The sequence below is a fragment of the Epinephelus fuscoguttatus genome, linkage group LG18, assembly GCF_011397635.1.
Source record: "Epinephelus fuscoguttatus linkage group LG18, E.fuscoguttatus.final_Chr_v1".
In the NCBI taxonomy this organism is placed as follows: Eukaryota; Metazoa; Chordata; class Actinopteri; order Perciformes; family Serranidae; genus Epinephelus; species Epinephelus fuscoguttatus.
The window spans coordinates 39,621,010-39,638,339 of record NC_064769.1 but is presented as its reverse complement, the minus strand read 5'-3'; the positions used below and the strand labels follow the sequence as shown (position 1 = coordinate 39,638,339).

At 37.7% G+C, this 17,330-nt stretch overlaps 2 protein-coding genes across 3 annotated transcripts in view; one reads left to right on the top strand and one right to left on the bottom strand.

Annotated features, from left to right (window-relative positions):
* Positions 1-17,330, bottom strand: part of gfra2b (GDNF family receptor alpha 2b) — a 180,881-nt gene that overhangs the window by 6,784 nt on the left and 156,767 nt on the right. Inside the window, exon 10 of one of the 2 annotated variants that reach the window (XM_049603832.1) lies at positions 2,609-4,551. The exons of the other annotated variant lie outside the window; for it this stretch is intronic. Coding sequence (XP_049459789.1) covers positions 4,408-4,551 — 144 coding nt within the window. The 3' untranslated portion in view covers positions 2,609-4,407. Of the gene's footprint in view, positions 1-2,608; positions 4,552-17,330 lie in introns of those variants that run through there. 2 annotated transcript variants of the gene reach the window in all.
* The window catches only part of LOC125905703 (uncharacterized), a 220,719-nt gene that overhangs the window by 150,051 nt on the left and 53,338 nt on the right, over positions 1-17,330 (top strand). The gene's annotated exons all lie outside the window — the stretch shown is intronic.

The window sequence follows — 17,330 nt, the reverse complement described above, 5'->3', positions numbered from 1 at the left end:
AGGTGACGTCACAGTGGCTGGGCCCACTTCTCCTATGCCACATGACTGTTTGCACTGACGCCCACCTGCAGGAACACGTTACTTTAATGAACTCTGCAGGATATTTAATATGTGTTAACATGTCAGTGTAGGACTGTGCTCCTTTACGGAGGGGATGCTCCTGTGGTTGTAATCCGTGTGCATGTTTGAATATAATGAGTAGTAGCCCACTCTCCTGTTGCTCAGTATTTTTAGCCCACACATGATGGTGGCACAGAAAGTGCACAAACAGAAAAACCAACAGCTGTTGTTACAGATGTTACTTTTATTTAGATCTCCAGACACAGATTTCAGTTACACTGCTGTAGCGCTGTTAAAGTTTACAAATATATCAGCAAATTTACAACCTCACTTTCACCTTTTTCCTCCTCTCGTCCTCTCGTTTCTCTTTCCCTCCACATAATCACAGAGTGTAAAGCCCCGCTAGCGGCCGCAAGATGCTGCAAAATGAACGTTTGCGACAGAGGAATATACTCATGATTTAGCTTTTCTTTAGACCCTCAACAGTAAAAGGATTTAAAATCTGAAGTTTGCCCTGAGGGTGCGCCAAAGCAGTGGTTCCCAACAGTTGTTCATCGTGTTTTGCTTCTTGTTATCACTTTATGGCTTTAAGTTACATGTGGTGTTCCACAGGGATCCATTGTTGGGCCCCTTTTATTCTCATTACTTTAATAACTGTTCACTGAATCTTTGTTTTTTGTTACTTTTTGCTTGTTTCTTCCACAAAAATCACTTATTTCTGAGGCAATGTTGGAATTAGATTTCTAAGTCGTTTAAATTGAACAAACTTTATTTAAATATCTGTGAATGTAATTTAATAATATTAACTGGCAAAAAAAGAAGTTATTTTATATCTACTAAATAATTTTTCGTTGGAAACAAATCTCCTCTAATCTAATCTAATCTAATCTAATCTCTCTAATCACAAGGTTTCTTGGTGCTTTACTTGAGGAAAAGTGAAATTGGAAAAATCATATTATTTTAATTTGCTGTAAGATAAAATTCATTTGTATGAAAATAAGTACAACCTTCTTAAAAAGCTTTCTTTACTAAACAGATTTGTCAGGGATGTCATCTGTGTTTAATTTTGATTTTGAAAGCCCGGCACCTGTTAACCAGTAACTAACCGTCTGATTTTTGAGGGGAGAAAAAGCAAACTGACACTAAAAACAAAAGTCCTTTCCTTTTTGTCTGGCGCTCCACTGACTCAGTCAGTTTTATCCCTGCATTTCAAAGTGTTAGATGTTTTGAGGTGGTCACATTTTTTTCTATGTTAGGTGATTTAAATGTTTTGACTTTTCTTTTCTGCTGTCTTTGCTAACAGACAGCTAGACACGTTAACGTGGCAACATAGTTCCCGTTGCTCACCCTCCGGTCTCCACTGGTTAGGTAACAAAATCCTTAGCTGTTCTGCACTGCACGCCATACAGGTCTTGTAGGAGCTAGCTAGCGGCGCAAGGTGGTGTTGTTGCAGAAACAGGTTGGCTACCATTCAGTTTTCCCCCAGGTCACCCTGGTGACTAAGTATCTTAATTTTGAGATGCAACGAATCCCTTTAGCATCATTAACTATGTAGCACCACTAGTCGTGCTAACAGTGTTAACAATGCTAAAGAGGGTTTGTGGCTCAAAATTTAGCTGCTTACTCACTAAGGTGACCCTGGGGGGAAACAGGAGGGTGGCCACTGTCATTCCACAGTGACGCTGTTGGGTCAGGACGGCGTTACTGGCATTAAATGCTAAATGAGTGACGCCACCAGCTAGCTCTCACTACATCAGACCCGGCTGGTGCAATAAATGAAGAGTAGCAAAATTAACCCATAGACCAATATGTGTCACGATTAAGGGTTAACCTTTGACATCCCTATAGAAACATTTTTATCAGTCTGAGGAACATATGCATCAACAGTGTATTGCCTTTAAGGTTTCTTACTAAATGTTGATCAAAAGCTAAATTGGTCCTGATGGTGGTGCTGTGAAAAGCTCAGGGGATCCACAGAATCCTCATGATTCGTCCTCTGGAGACCATGAATACGGACACCTCATTTTTTTTTTTTTTTTAAGATATTTTTTTTGGGCATTTTGCCTTTAATGGACAAGACAGGTAAGTGTGAAAGGGGGGAGAGAGAGAAGGGGGGGGGGATGACATGCAGCAAAGGGCCACAGGCTGGATTCGAACCCGGGCCGCTGCGGCAATTGCCTTGTATGTGGGGCGCCCGCTCTACCACTAAGCCACCAACGCCCCAACACCTCATTTAATATCAATGTGACTCGTAGTTTTTGGAACACTTTTGCTCAGCACCAATTGTTGGACATTTCACCTTTGTCTCGACCGCTAGCGGGGCGCTAATACTCATCGTCTCTCTTTCAAGTATGTAAGAAAGAACAGTAAAGTAAGGCCACACCATAGTCACAGAAACTGATCTCTCTTTTACTTCCAGCTGACGGAGGACAGGACGTGACGACCCCTCGGGACACCGACCCCGTGGCCGTCTCACAGCACAACAGGCCTTCGCTCACGTTTCACGTCCTGCATTGTCTATGAAACATAAAAAATACCCCACAGAGTGTCCAGAGGTAACGTACACACCGAAGAACCCATACACACACACAGAGGTCAAACACGTTCATGAAAGCAAAAAACAAACAAAAGGACCAAATTATTTGAATGTTATAAGCAACTGAAGACGTCATGATGAACCATTGAATGTGGAATTATAAATACAGCTGAACTGAAGCATGAAAGACAAAAAGGTTTCTGCTGTTTCAGCTCAAAACTTTTAGAGTCAAACTTTCCTCTTCAGATTATTAGTCGCTCTTTGATTAAAAACAAATCAAAGTGTTAAAGCTTTTACATTTGTTCATATGATCAGATATAACTGAACTAAACGCACTGTAAGATTTGTTGGGGATCAGTTTCCAGTGTTTGGTTTTGGGTCTTTTTACCAATGAAACTAAAACAGAAGGAACGACCCTGTCTCTAAAGAACGATGTTAGTATATTACTGAACTGTTGCATAATTACACTGTGGTGACATTTTAAGACTCCTATGTAGCCTACAGCTGTGTGTGTGTGTGTGGGGGGGGGCAGCTTTACCTGCAGGTGATAATAACATGACGTCATCGTGACAACGGCCCTAGAGGGTCTATTTGCTCAAGCTGCAGCTCAGAGTGTGAGCTTCTCTTCAAACTTCAGTTTTTGAACTTGAAAAATTCACCGATGGGGATTCAAATGGCATTAATGGTTTCCGAAGGTAAAATATTCCAGTGCCATCAGTTCAGCGGTATTTCAATGTCAACACTAAGAGTTCAGCAGAGATACAGTTTCACACGTCGTCTTTCAGCTGCTTATAAGATTTGAACCCTTCCAGCCTTTCTTTGCTGCCATACACACACACACACACACACACACACATACTCCCCAACAAACAAAGAAAGACACACACACTGCGCTCACACAACTATACACTTACAGAATGTGAAATATACACTCTCCCATTGAGATTTCATTGGATGGACTTTTTTCATATTCCACATTAAATGAAGTTTGTACAGAATGTCGACGACAAAATTAAGATAAAGACCCGCAAAAAGCACACTGGTGTACAGCATGAGTGTTTGTGTCCGTGTGGGGACCCTGTTTGCCCGCTAACGAGGTCTAAGGGGACGGCGACAGTGTGCATGTGTGTGTGTGTGTGTGTGTGTGTTTGTGCTTTGAATGTATGTGGTATAGATTTCTTGCCACGAGAGAGGTCCAGGGGAGTGATAAATGGAGCTGACAAACACCGTGGAAGGATCTACCCCGTCTGTCCAGCCTAGAAAGCCTGTCGTCTCTCTCGCTCGCTGCCGGTTTTAAAACTTGTTGTCCGAATGTGTGTGTGTGTGTGTGTGTGTGTGTGTGTGTGCATGTGTGTGTGTATTCCTGTGTTTTCAGTCCAGCTGTCTCAGATCCAAAAAAGCTGGAGGGAGTGAGTCAGAGCCGGGCTGCACAAAAAGCACACAAACCCTCCAGACAGGGAGCATTGGAAATGAAGTCGCTGTGATCCGAAATCCCCACGAGTCCCTCTGTCTCTGCCTTTGTTATTTCTCTCTCAGAGAAGACACAGTCCAGCTTCCTCTTCCTCACCGTCTGTGTGTTTGTGTGTGGAGAGACACGGCTAATCTGAACGTCCTCCAAAACACTCTCCCTCCTCGAAAGCCTGTTGTTGATGTTTGGACGTCTGTCGGTTGACATTTTCTCGTAGCGGAGGGCGACGAGTCACGTGCCTTTCTCTGGGTCTTGCCATTTCTGAGTGTGTATGTGTGAGTATGTGAGTGTGTGTGTGTGTCTGTGTGTGGGTGGGTGTTTGTATGTGCGCGTGAGTTCGTGTTTATGAGACGAGGAGTAGAAACGTTGGCAGGATGGACACACACACAGTCAGAGAGACGTGGTGGAGGAGTGGAGCTGATTGCCGGCTGCTGCTCTTCGGTCCTGCAGAGTCCTGAGAGTCTATTGACCCCTGAGCCAACAGAGCCTGATGAGGAAGAGGAAGGATTTGAGGGACAGAAAGAGGTGAAAGCATTAGTGGAACAGAATTCATAGGAGTGGCAAAGAAAAGTGTGAGTGAAGTAACGCAGCAGCATTTGATATTGATGTGTACGTAGATACAGGAGAGGGCAAACATCATATTTTACAGCAATGCGATGCTACGACATTTATGGAGCAGTTTTTTACGACATATTATACAATGACTTTTTTTGTTGCGTCTTTTTACAACATGGTATACTATGTCTTTTTGGTGCCATTTTTTAGGACAAACTATATAATGACTTTTTTAATATATTTAATAATAATAATACATTTTATTTGTAAGTGCTTTTAACAAATGCTCACCGACACTTTACAGTTTTGAAGTCAGAATAAAAACAGCAATAAAACAGTATAAAACACACAAACTTATACATTAAAAGCTGATTTAAAAAGGTGAGTTGTGAGCATGGTCTTGAATGTTGGGAGGTGTGTGCAGATACGGATGGGTTTGGGGAGTGAGTTCCAGAGGGAGGGGGCAGCGATGGAGAAGGCCCTGTCCCCCCAGGTTCAGTGCTTGGTCCGTGCAGGTAGTGAGAAGAGACTTCCTTCGGAGCGGGTGTGGGTGAGCAGGCGGGCAGCAGAGTTCTGGATGTATTGAAGTTTATTGAGGAGTTTGAATGATGAGCCATAGAGGATGATATTGCAATAGACCAGTCTGGATGTGATAAATGCGCGGATGAGGGTTTCTGCAGCAGAGAAGGTGAGTGAGGGGCGGAGACGGGCGATGTTCCTGAGGTGGAAGAAGGCAGTCCTGGTGATGTGATTGATGTGGTGGTCAAACCCTAGCTGGCTGTCGAAGTTATCGAAGGTGAGGCAGAGGTTGTGGGTGGCTTTGGTGCGGGATGTGGGGTCAATGATGATTACGTCCAATTTGTCACTGTTCAGTTGGAGAGAGTTTGTTTGCATCCATGATTTTATTTCAGTGAGACAGTTGGTGAGTGTGGAGTGGGTGGTGTTGGTGATGGCTTTGGTGGAGATGTACAGTTGGCTGTTGTCGGCGTAGCAGTGGAACTGGAGGACATGACAATGGATGATCTTGCCAAGGGGGAGCATGTAGAGGATGAAGAGGAGGGGACCAAGCACCAACCCCTGAGGGACACCTTGGGACAGGGGAGCGGTGGAGGAGGTGCAGTTGTTTATACTGATGAACTGGTGTCGGTTGGTGAGGTAGGAGTGAATCCAGGAGAGTGCTGTGTTTTGTTGCACTTTTCACGACATACTATACTATGACGTTTTTTCACGACTTTTTACAACGTACTATTCCACGACTATTTTGTTGCACTTTTTATGACAAACTATACTACGACTTTTTAGGGGCATTTTTTACAACATGCTATACAATAACTTTTTGTTGCAGTTTATTAAGACTTGCTATAATATTTTGACGACTTTTTTTGTGGCAGTGTTTATGACATTATGATAAACTATACTATTAGTATTTAATTTTATGGCATATTAAACTATGACTTTTCGTAGCAGTTTCTACCATAAATCAAAATAATTTCCTTTTCTGATATACTATACTGACATATTTTTTTTTTTACAATATATTGTACTTCATCTTTTTCCTGGATTTTTTTTTTTTTTTTTTTTTACAACATAATACACTATGATGTTTTTGTGGCATTTTCATGACATACTATGGCTGTTTTAATGAAAGCTTTTTTTTTTTTTTTTTACTATATTTTTACTAACTTTGCCTCCAGTAACTCGTCCCTCTGTGATCTCTCTGCCTACAGTCTGAACACTGGCTTCAACACGCTGCTGGCTCCGTCCTCCCTCTGTACCCTTGAGGACAGGATCCAGGGTCCCAGTGAAGCCACCAGCTGCTGCCCAGTTTTTCTGGTTCAAAGATCATGTAATGACCACATGTCTGGTGGTCACCCGAAGCTGCTCCCTCGCTGCACCGTCTCCTGTGCTGGACTTAAATACTTTGTACTGTAGCAGCTGTTTCAAAGCCTCCATGTGTAGAATTAGATGTTTGATGACCTTGGTGTCCCTCTGAGTACAAATATTTTACAAGAGCATCACAAATACGTTTGCCTTCCTACCCGTCCACCCCCAGCACATATGGCATGGAGACGATACGTACAGCTGGCTGCAGAGGTGACCGCTGGGAGGTGAACTGAGTCATGGAGCTGAGAGAAAGTTTGCTCAAAGAAACCCACCAACAATACGGTGCTTCACGTTTTAATCACAGCAGAACTTTTCTTTTTTACAGGTGTTTAGTTTGAGCAGAAAATAAAACATTTAGCTGCAAGTCAAACTGAATCAGTTTCTTCTACATTGTTATATGTCATGTTACAGATTTGATTTATACTTATGGCGTTGTTCTGTCTCGTGTCCTGATGCTGACAGGAGAGCTCCAGGTTCTTTACTGCTGTCAATAAAGTTTTTTTGTCTTAACTGTTGAAACTGTATTACCGTCTGTGTCTGTCTTTCTCTCTGTCTGTCTCTCAAGTGGCTGTTTGTATACATTGAAATGTTTCCTGTCAAATTTACAGCCTCTGAACAAGAACAGAAATAAAACCTACGTGAAGACAAACGTCCTGTTTTAAGCAGCGCCTCACGTCGTCGCTCTGACCTGAACAGGACCTCAGTGTGCTTCCTCTTCTTTATAAAGAGAAACACTTTATGACTTTATGCCCCCCAAAAAGAACCTGACGGAGATCAGAATGACTCAATGACAAACTATACTGTGACTTAAGTTTGGCTTTTTCTTTGTTTTGTTTTCTTTTTTTAACTATGTTATACTATAACGTTTTTCATGACTTCGGAGGACATACTGTACTTTGATTTTTTTTTTTCATGGTTTCGGACAACATGCTATACTATGACTTTTTTTCATGGTTTCGGACGACATGCTATACTATGACGTTTTTTTCATGATTTTGGACGACATGCTATACTATGACTTTTTTCACGATTTCGGACGACATGCTATACTCTATACTATGACTTTTTTTTCACGATTTTGGACGACATGCTATACTATGACATTTTTTTTCACGGTTTCGGACGACATGCTATACTATGACGTTTTTTTCATGATTTTGGACGACATGCTATACTATGACTTTTTTTTCACGATTTCGGACGACATGCTATACTATGACTTTTTTTTCACGATTTCGGACGACATGCTATACTATGACTTTTTTTTCATGATTTCGGACAACATGCTATACTATGACTTTTTTTTCATGGTTTCGGACGACATGCTATACTATGACGTTTTTTTCATGATTTCGGACAACATGCTATACTATGACTTTTTTTTCATGATTTCGGACAACATGCTATACTATGACTTTTTTTCATGGATTTGGACGACATGCTATACTATTGGACGACATGCTATACTATGACTTTTTTTCATGGATTTGGACGACATGCTATACTATGACTTTTTTTCATGGATTTGGACGACATGCTATACTATTGGACGACATGCTATACTATGACTTTTTTTCATGGTTTTGGACGACATGCTATACTATGACTTTTTTTCATGGTTTTGGACGACATGCTATACTATGACCTTTTTTCACGATTTGGGACGAAATGCTATACTATGACTTTTTTTACATGATTTCGGACAACATGCTATACTATGACTTTTTTCAGGGTTATGGACGACATACTATACTATGACGTTTCTTCAGGATTTTGGACGACATGCTATACTATGACTTTTTCACAATTTCGGACGACACGCAATACTATGGCTTTTTTTTTCACGATTTCAGACGACATGCTATACTATGACTTTTTGACATTTTCGGATGACACGCAATACTATGAATTTTTTACACATATTCGGACGACATGCTATACTATGACTTTTTTTTCCACATTTTCGGACGACATGCTATACTATGACTTTTTTTCACGATTTCGGACGACATGCTATACTATGACTTTTTTTCATGATTTCGGACGACATGCTATACTATGACTTTTTTTCATGGTTTTGGACGACATGCTATACTATGACTTTTTTTCATGATTTTGGACGACATGCTATACTATGACGTTTTTTCATGATTTTGGACGACATGCTATACTATGACTTTTTTTCAGGGTTTTGGGCTACATGCTATACTATGACCTTTTTTTCAGGGTTTTGGGCGACATGCTATACTATGACTTTTTTCATGGATTTGGACGACATGCTATACTATGACTTTTTTTAATGATTTGGACGACATGCTATACTATGACTTTTTTTCATGGTTTTGGCGACATGCTATACTATGACTTTTTTTCATTGATTTGGACGACATGCTATACTATGACTTTTTCATGATTTGGGACGACATGCTATACTATGACTTTTTTTCACGATTTTGGACGACATGCTATACTATGACTTTTTTTCACGATTTTGGACGACAGACTATACCATGACTTTTTTTTCACGAGTTTGGACGGCATGCTATACTATGACTTTTTTTCATGATTTTGGACGACATGCTATACTATGACTTTTTTTTCATGATTTCGGACGACATGCTATACTATGACTTTTTTTCATGATTTCGGACGACATGCTATACTATGACTTTTTTTTCATGATTTCGGACGACATGCTATACTATGACTTTTTTTCATGATTTTGGACGACATGCTATACTATGACTTTTTTCATGATTTAGGACGACATGCTATACTATGACTTTTTTTAATGATTTTGGACGACATGCTATACTATGACTTTTTTCATGATTTTGGACGACATGCTATACTATGACTTTTTTTTCATGGGTTTGGACGACATGCTATACTATGACTTTTTTTTCATGGTTTCGGACGACATGCTATACTATGACTTTTTTTTCATGATTTCGGACGACATGCTATACTATGACGTTTTTTTCACGATTTTGGACGACATGCTATACTATGACTTTTTTTTCATGATTTTGGACAACATGCTATACTATGACGTTTTTTCACGATTTCGGACAACATGCTATACTATGACTTTTTTTCACGATTTCGGACGACATGCTATACTATGACTTTTTTTTCATGATTTCGGACGACATGCTATACTATGACGTTTTTTTCATGATTTCGGACGACATGCTATACTATGACTTTTTTTTCATGGTTTCGGACGACATGCTATACTATGACTTTTTTTTCATGATTTCGGACGACATGCTATACTATGACGTTTTTCACGGTTTTGGACGACATGCTATACTCTGACCTTTTTTTCATGGATTTGGACGACATGCTATACTATGACTTTTTTCATGATTTTGGACGACATGCTATACTATGACTTTTTTCATGTTTTTGGACGACATGCTATACTATGACTTTTTTCATGATTTTGGACGACATGCTATACTATGACGTTTTTTTCATGGTTTCGGACAACATGCTATACTATGACTTTTTTTCATGTATTTGGACGACATGCTATACTATGACTTTTTCACGATTTGGACAACATGCTATACTATGACTTTTTTTTCATGGATTTGGACGACATGCTATACTATGACTTTTTTTCATGATTTTGGACGACATGCTATACTATGACTTTTTTTCATGATTTCGGACGACATGCTATACTATGACTTTTTTTCATGATTTCGGACGACATGCTATACTATGACTTTTTTCATGATTTCGGACGACATGCTATACTATGACTTTTTTTCATGATTTCGGACGACATGCTATACTATGACTTTTTTCATGATTTTGGACGACATGCTATACTATGATGTTTTTTTCATCATTTTTTACAACATGCTATACTATGACTTTTTTTCACATATTCGGACGACATGCTATACTATGACTTTTTTTCCACATTTTCGGACGACATGCTATACTATGACTTTTTTTCATGGTTTCGGACGACATGCTATACTATGACTTTTTTTTCATGATTTCGGACGACATGCTATACTATGACTTTTTTTTCATGATTTCGGACAACATGCTATACTATGACTTTTTTTTCATGGTTTCGGACGACATGCTATACTATGACTTTTTTTTCATGATTTCGGATGACATGCTATACTATGACTTTTTTTCATGGTTTCGGACGACATGCTATACTATGACTTTTTCCATGATTTTGGACGACATGCTATACTATGACTTTTTTCATGATTTCGGACGACATGCTATACTATGACTTTTTTCATGATTTCGGACGACATGCTATACTATGACTTTTTTTCACGGTTTCGGACAACATGCTATACTATGACTTTTTTCACGATTTCGGACGACATGCTATACTATGACTTTTTTCACGATTTCGGACGACATGCTATACTATGACTTTTTTTTCATGATTTCGGACGACATGCTATACTATGACGTTTTTTTCATGATTTTGGACGACATGCTATACTATGACTTTTTTTCATGATTTCGGACGACATGCTATACTATGACATTTTTTTCATGATTTCGGACGACATGCTATACTATGACTTTTTTTTCATGGTTTCGGACGACATGCTATACTATGACTTTTTTCATGATTTCGGACGACATGCTATACTATGACGTTTTTTCATGATTTCGGACGACATGCTATACTATGACGTTTTTTCATGATTTCGGACGACATGCTATACTATGACTTTTTTTCATGATTTTGGACGACATGCTATACTATGACTTTTTTTTCATGGTTTCGGACGACATGCTATACTATGACTTTTTTTTCATGGTTTCGGACGACATGCTATACTATGACGTTTTTTTCATGATTTCGGACGACATGCTATACTATGACTTTTTTTTCATGGTTTCGGACGACATGCTATACTATGACGTTTTTTTCATGATTTCGGACGACATGCTATACTATGACTTTTTTTCATGATTTCGGACGACATGCTATACTATGACTTTTTTTTCGTGATTTCGGACAACATGCTATACTATGACTTTTTTTCATGATTTCGGACGACATGCTATACTATGACTTTTTTTTCATGGTTTCGGACGACATGCTATACTATGACTTTTTTTCATGATTTAGGACGACATGCTATACTAATAAGTTTTTTTAATGATTTCGGACGACATGCTATACTATGACTTTTTTTACTTGTTTTTGGACGACATGCTATACTATGACTTTTTTTTCATGGTTTTGGACGACATGCTATACTCTGACGTTTTTTTCATGGTTTTGGCCGACATGCTATACTATGATGTTTTTTCATGATTTTGGACGACATGCTATACTATGACTTTTTTCATGATTTTGTACGACATGCTATACTATGACTTTTTTCATGATTTTGTACAACATACTATACTATGACTTTTTTTCATGATTTTGGACGACATGCTATACTATGACTTTTTTTCATGATTTCGGACGACATGCTATACTATGACGTTTTTTTCATGATTTCGGACGACATGCTATACTATGACGTTTTTTTCATGATTTCGGACAACATGCTATACTATGACTTTTTTTCATGGTTTCGGACGACATGCTATACTATGACGTTTTTTTCATGATTTCGGATGACATGCTATACTATGACTTTTTTTTCATGGTTTCGGACGACATGCTATACTATGACTTTTTTTCATGATTTCGGACGACATGCTATACTATACCTTTTTTTCATGATTTCGGATGACATACAATAGTATGACTTTTTTTCAAGATTTCGGATGACATCCGATACTATGATTTTTTTTCAAAATGTTGGATGACATGTTATACTATAACTTTTTTTATGATTTCAAAGGACATGCTATACTATGATGTTTTTTCATGATTTCGAACCACATGCTATACTATGACGTTTTTTCATGATGTTGGACATCATGCTAGACTATGACTTTTTTTCATGATTTTGGACGACATTCTATACTATGATGTTTTTTCATGATTCTGAACCACATGCTATACTATGACGTTTTTTCATGATTTTGGACATCATGCTAGACTATGACTTTTTTTCATGATTTTAGACGTCATGGTATACTATGACTTCTTTTCATGATTTCGAGCGACATGCTATACTATGACTTTTTTCCAAGATTTTACACAACATGCTATACTATGACTTTTTTGCAAGATTTTGGACGACATTCTATACTATGAGTTTTTCTCACGATTTCAGACAACATGCTATAGTATGATGATTTTTCATGATTTCGGACGACATGCTATACTATGATGTTTTTTCATGATTTTGGACGACGTGCTGTACTATGACGTTTTTTCAAAATTTCCAACAACATGCCATACTATGACGTTTTTTCATGATTTCAAACGACATGCTATACTATGACTTTTTTTTCATGATTTCGGACAACATGCTATACTATGACATTTTTTCATGATTTCGGACGACATGCTATACTATGATGTTTTTTTCATGGTTTCGGACGACATGCTATACTATGACTTTTTTTCATGATTTCGGACGACATGCTATACTATGACTTTTTTTTCATGGTTTCGGACGACATGCTATACTATGACTTTTTTTCATGATTTCGGACGACATGCTATACTATGACGTTTTTTTCATGATTTCGGACGACATGCTATACTATGACTTTTTTTTCATGATTTCGGACAACATGCTATACTATGACTTTTTTTCATGATTTTGGACGACATGCTATACTATGACTTTTTTTCATGATTTTGGACGACATGCTATACTATGACTTTTTTCATGATTTTGGACGACATGCTATACTATGACTTTTTTTTTCATGATTTCAGACGACATGCTATACTATGACTTTTTTTTCCACATTTTCGGACGACATGCTATACTATGACTTTTTTTCACGATTTCGGACGACATGCTATACTATGACTTTTTTTCCACATTTTCGGACGACATGCTATACTATGACTTTTTTTCCACATTTTCGGACGACATGCTATACTATGACTTTTTTTCACATATTCGGACGACATGCTATACTATGACTTTTTTTCATGATTTTGGACGACATGCTATACTATGACATTTTTTCATGATTTTGGATGACATGCTATACTATGACTTTTTTCACATATTCGGACGACATGCTATACTATGACTTTTTTTCACGGTTTTGGACGACATGCTATACTATGACTTTTTTTTCATGATTTTGGACAACATGCTATACTATGACGTTTTTTTCACGGTTTCGGACAACATGCTATACTATGACTTTTTTTCACGATTTCGGACGACATGCTATACTATGACTTTTTTTCATGATTTCGGACGACATGCTATACTATGACTTTTTTTCATGATTTCGGACGACATGCTATACTATGACTTTTTTTCATGATTTCGGACGACATGCTATACTATGACTTTTTTTTCATGATTTCGGACGACATGCTATACTATGACTTTTTTTTCATGATTTCGGACGACATGCTATACTATGACTTTTTTTTCATGATTTCGGACGACATGCTATACTATGACTTTTTTTCATGATTTCGGACGACATGCTATACTATGACTTTTTTTTCATGATTTCGGACAACATGCTATACTATGACTTTTTTTTCATGATTTCGGACGACATGCTATACTATGACTTTTTTTTCATGGTTTCGGACGACATGCTATACTATGACTTTTTTTTCATGATTTCGGACGACATGCTATACTATGACTTTTTTTTCATGATTTCGGACGACATGCTATACTATGACGTTTTTTTCATGATTTCGGACGACATGCTATACTATGACGTTTTTTTCATGGTTTCGGACGACATGCTATACTATGACTTTTTTTTCATGATTTCGTACGACATGCTATACTATTACTTTTTTTTCATGATTTTGGACGACATGTTATACTATGACTTTTTTTCATGATTTTGGACGACATGCTATACTATGACTTTTTTTCATGATTTTGGACGACATGCTATACTATGACTTTTTTCACATATTCGGACGACATGTTATACTATGACTTTTTTTCATGATTTTGGACGACATGCTATACTATGACTTTTTTTCATGATTTTGGACGACATGCTATACTATGACTTTTTTCACATATTCGGACGACATGTTATACTATGACTTTTTTTCATGATTTTGGACGACATGCTATACTATGACTTTTTTTCATGATTTCGGACGACATGCTATACTATGACTTTTTTTTCATGATTTCGGACAACATGCTATACTATGACTTTTTTTCATGATTTCAGACGACATGCTATACTATGACTTTTTTTTCATGATTTCGGACGACATGCTATACTATGAGTTTTTTTCATGATTTCGGATGACATGCTATACTATGACCTTTTTTTTCATGGTTTCGGACGACATGCTATACTATGAGTTTTTTTCATGATTTCGGATGACATGCTATACTATGACTTTTTTTATGACTTTTTTTCATGGTTTCGGACGACATGCTATACTATGACGCTTTTTTCACGGTTTCGGACGACATACTATACTATGACCTTTTTTTATGACTTTTTTTTCATGGTTTTGGACGACATGCTATACTATGACTTTTTTTCATGGATTTGGGCGACATGCTATACTATGACTTTTTTTCATGGATTTGGACGACATGCTATACTATGACTTTTTTTCATGGATTTGGACGACATGCTATACTATTGGACGACATGCTATACTCTGACCTTTTTTTCATGGTTTTGGACGACATGCTATACTATGACTTTTTTTCATGGATTTGGACGACATGCTATACTATGACTTTTTTTCATGATTTGGGACGACACGCTATGCTATCACTTTTTTCATGATTTCGGACGACATGCTATACTATGACTTTTTTTCATGATTTGGGACGACATGCTATACTATGACTTTTTTTCATGATTTCGGACGACATGCTATACTATGACTTTTTTTTCATGGTTTCGGACGACATGCTATACTATGACTTTTTTTCATGATTTCGGACAACATGCTATACTATGACTTTTTTTTCATGGTTTCGGACGACATGCTATACTATGACTTTTTTTTCATGATTTCGGACGACATGCTATACTATGACTTTTTTTCATGATTTCGGACGACATGCTATACTATGACTTTTTTTTCATGATTTCGGATGACATGCTATACTATGACTTTTTTTTCATGATTTCGGATGACATGCTATACTATGACTTTTTTTATGACTTTTTTTTCATGGTTTCGGACGACATGCTATACTATGACGCTTTTTTTCACGGTTTCGGACGACATACTATACTATGACCTTTTTTTATGACTTTTTTTTCATGGTTTCGGACGACATGCTATACTATGACGTTTTTTTATGACTTTTTTTTCATGATTTCGGACGACATGCTATACTATGACGTTTTTTTATGACTTTTTTTTCATGGTTTCGGACGACATGCTATACTATGACCTTTTTTTATGACTTTTTTTTCATGGTTTCGGACGACATGCTATACTATGACCTTTTTTTATGACTTTTTTTCATGGTTTCGGACGACATGCTATACTATGACTTTTTTTTCATGATTTCGGATGACATGCTATACTATGACTTTTTTTATGACTTTTTTTTCATGGTTTCGGACGACATGCTATACTATGACGCTTTTTTTCACGGTTTCGGACGACATACTATACTATGACCTTTTTTTATGACTTTTTTTTCATGGTTTCGGACGACATGCTATACTATGACTTTTTTTATGACTTTTTTTTCATGGTTTCGGACGACATGCTATACTATGACGTTTTTTTATGACTTTTTTTTCATGGTTTCGGACGACATGCTATACTATGACCTTTTTTTATGACTTTTTTTTCATGGTTTCGGACGACATGCTATACTATGACATTTTTTTCACGGTTTCGGACGACATGCTATACTATGACTTTTTTTTCACAATTTCAGATGACATGCTATACTATGACTTTTTTTACAGGATGTCAGATGACATAGTATACTTTGACGTTTTTTCATGCTTTCGGATGACATACTATACTATGACTTTTTTTTAATAACTGGAGGACATGCTATACTATGACTTCTTTTTTCATGATTTTTGATGACGTTTGACTTCTTTTTTCAGTATTTTGGTGGACATGCTATACTTTGACAATATTTCATGATTTTGCTCGACATGTTATACTGTATGCTATACTATGTGTGGTGGTTAGCATTTCGCCTCACAGCTATACTATGACTTGCCGGTTCGATCCATGCTATACTCTGACTTTTTGCATGTTCTCCCCGTGTCAGCGTGGGTTCTCTCCGGGCACTCCGGCTTCCTCCCACGGTCCAAAGACATGCAGGTTAATTGGTGACTCTAAATTGTCCGTAGGTGTGAATGTGAGTGTGAATGGTTGTCTGTCTCTATGTGTCAGCCCTGTGATAGTCTGGTGACCTGGAATGAATGAATGAATGTTATACTGTGACATTTTTTTCAGGATTTCAGATGACATACTGTACTACAACTTTTTAAATTAATTTTGGATGACATTTTATTATGGTTTTGGACAACATGCTATCAATTGAGGGATCCCTCCTCAGTTGCTCTTCCTGAGGTGTCTACCATTTTTTCCCCCGTTAAAGGGTTTTTTGGGGGAGTTTTTCCTGATCAGCTGTGAGGGTGACATACTATATTGTGACTTTTTTTAGTATAGTATAGCATGTTGTTTGAAAACAACATGCTATACTATTATGTTATTTCATGGTTTTGGATGACATATTA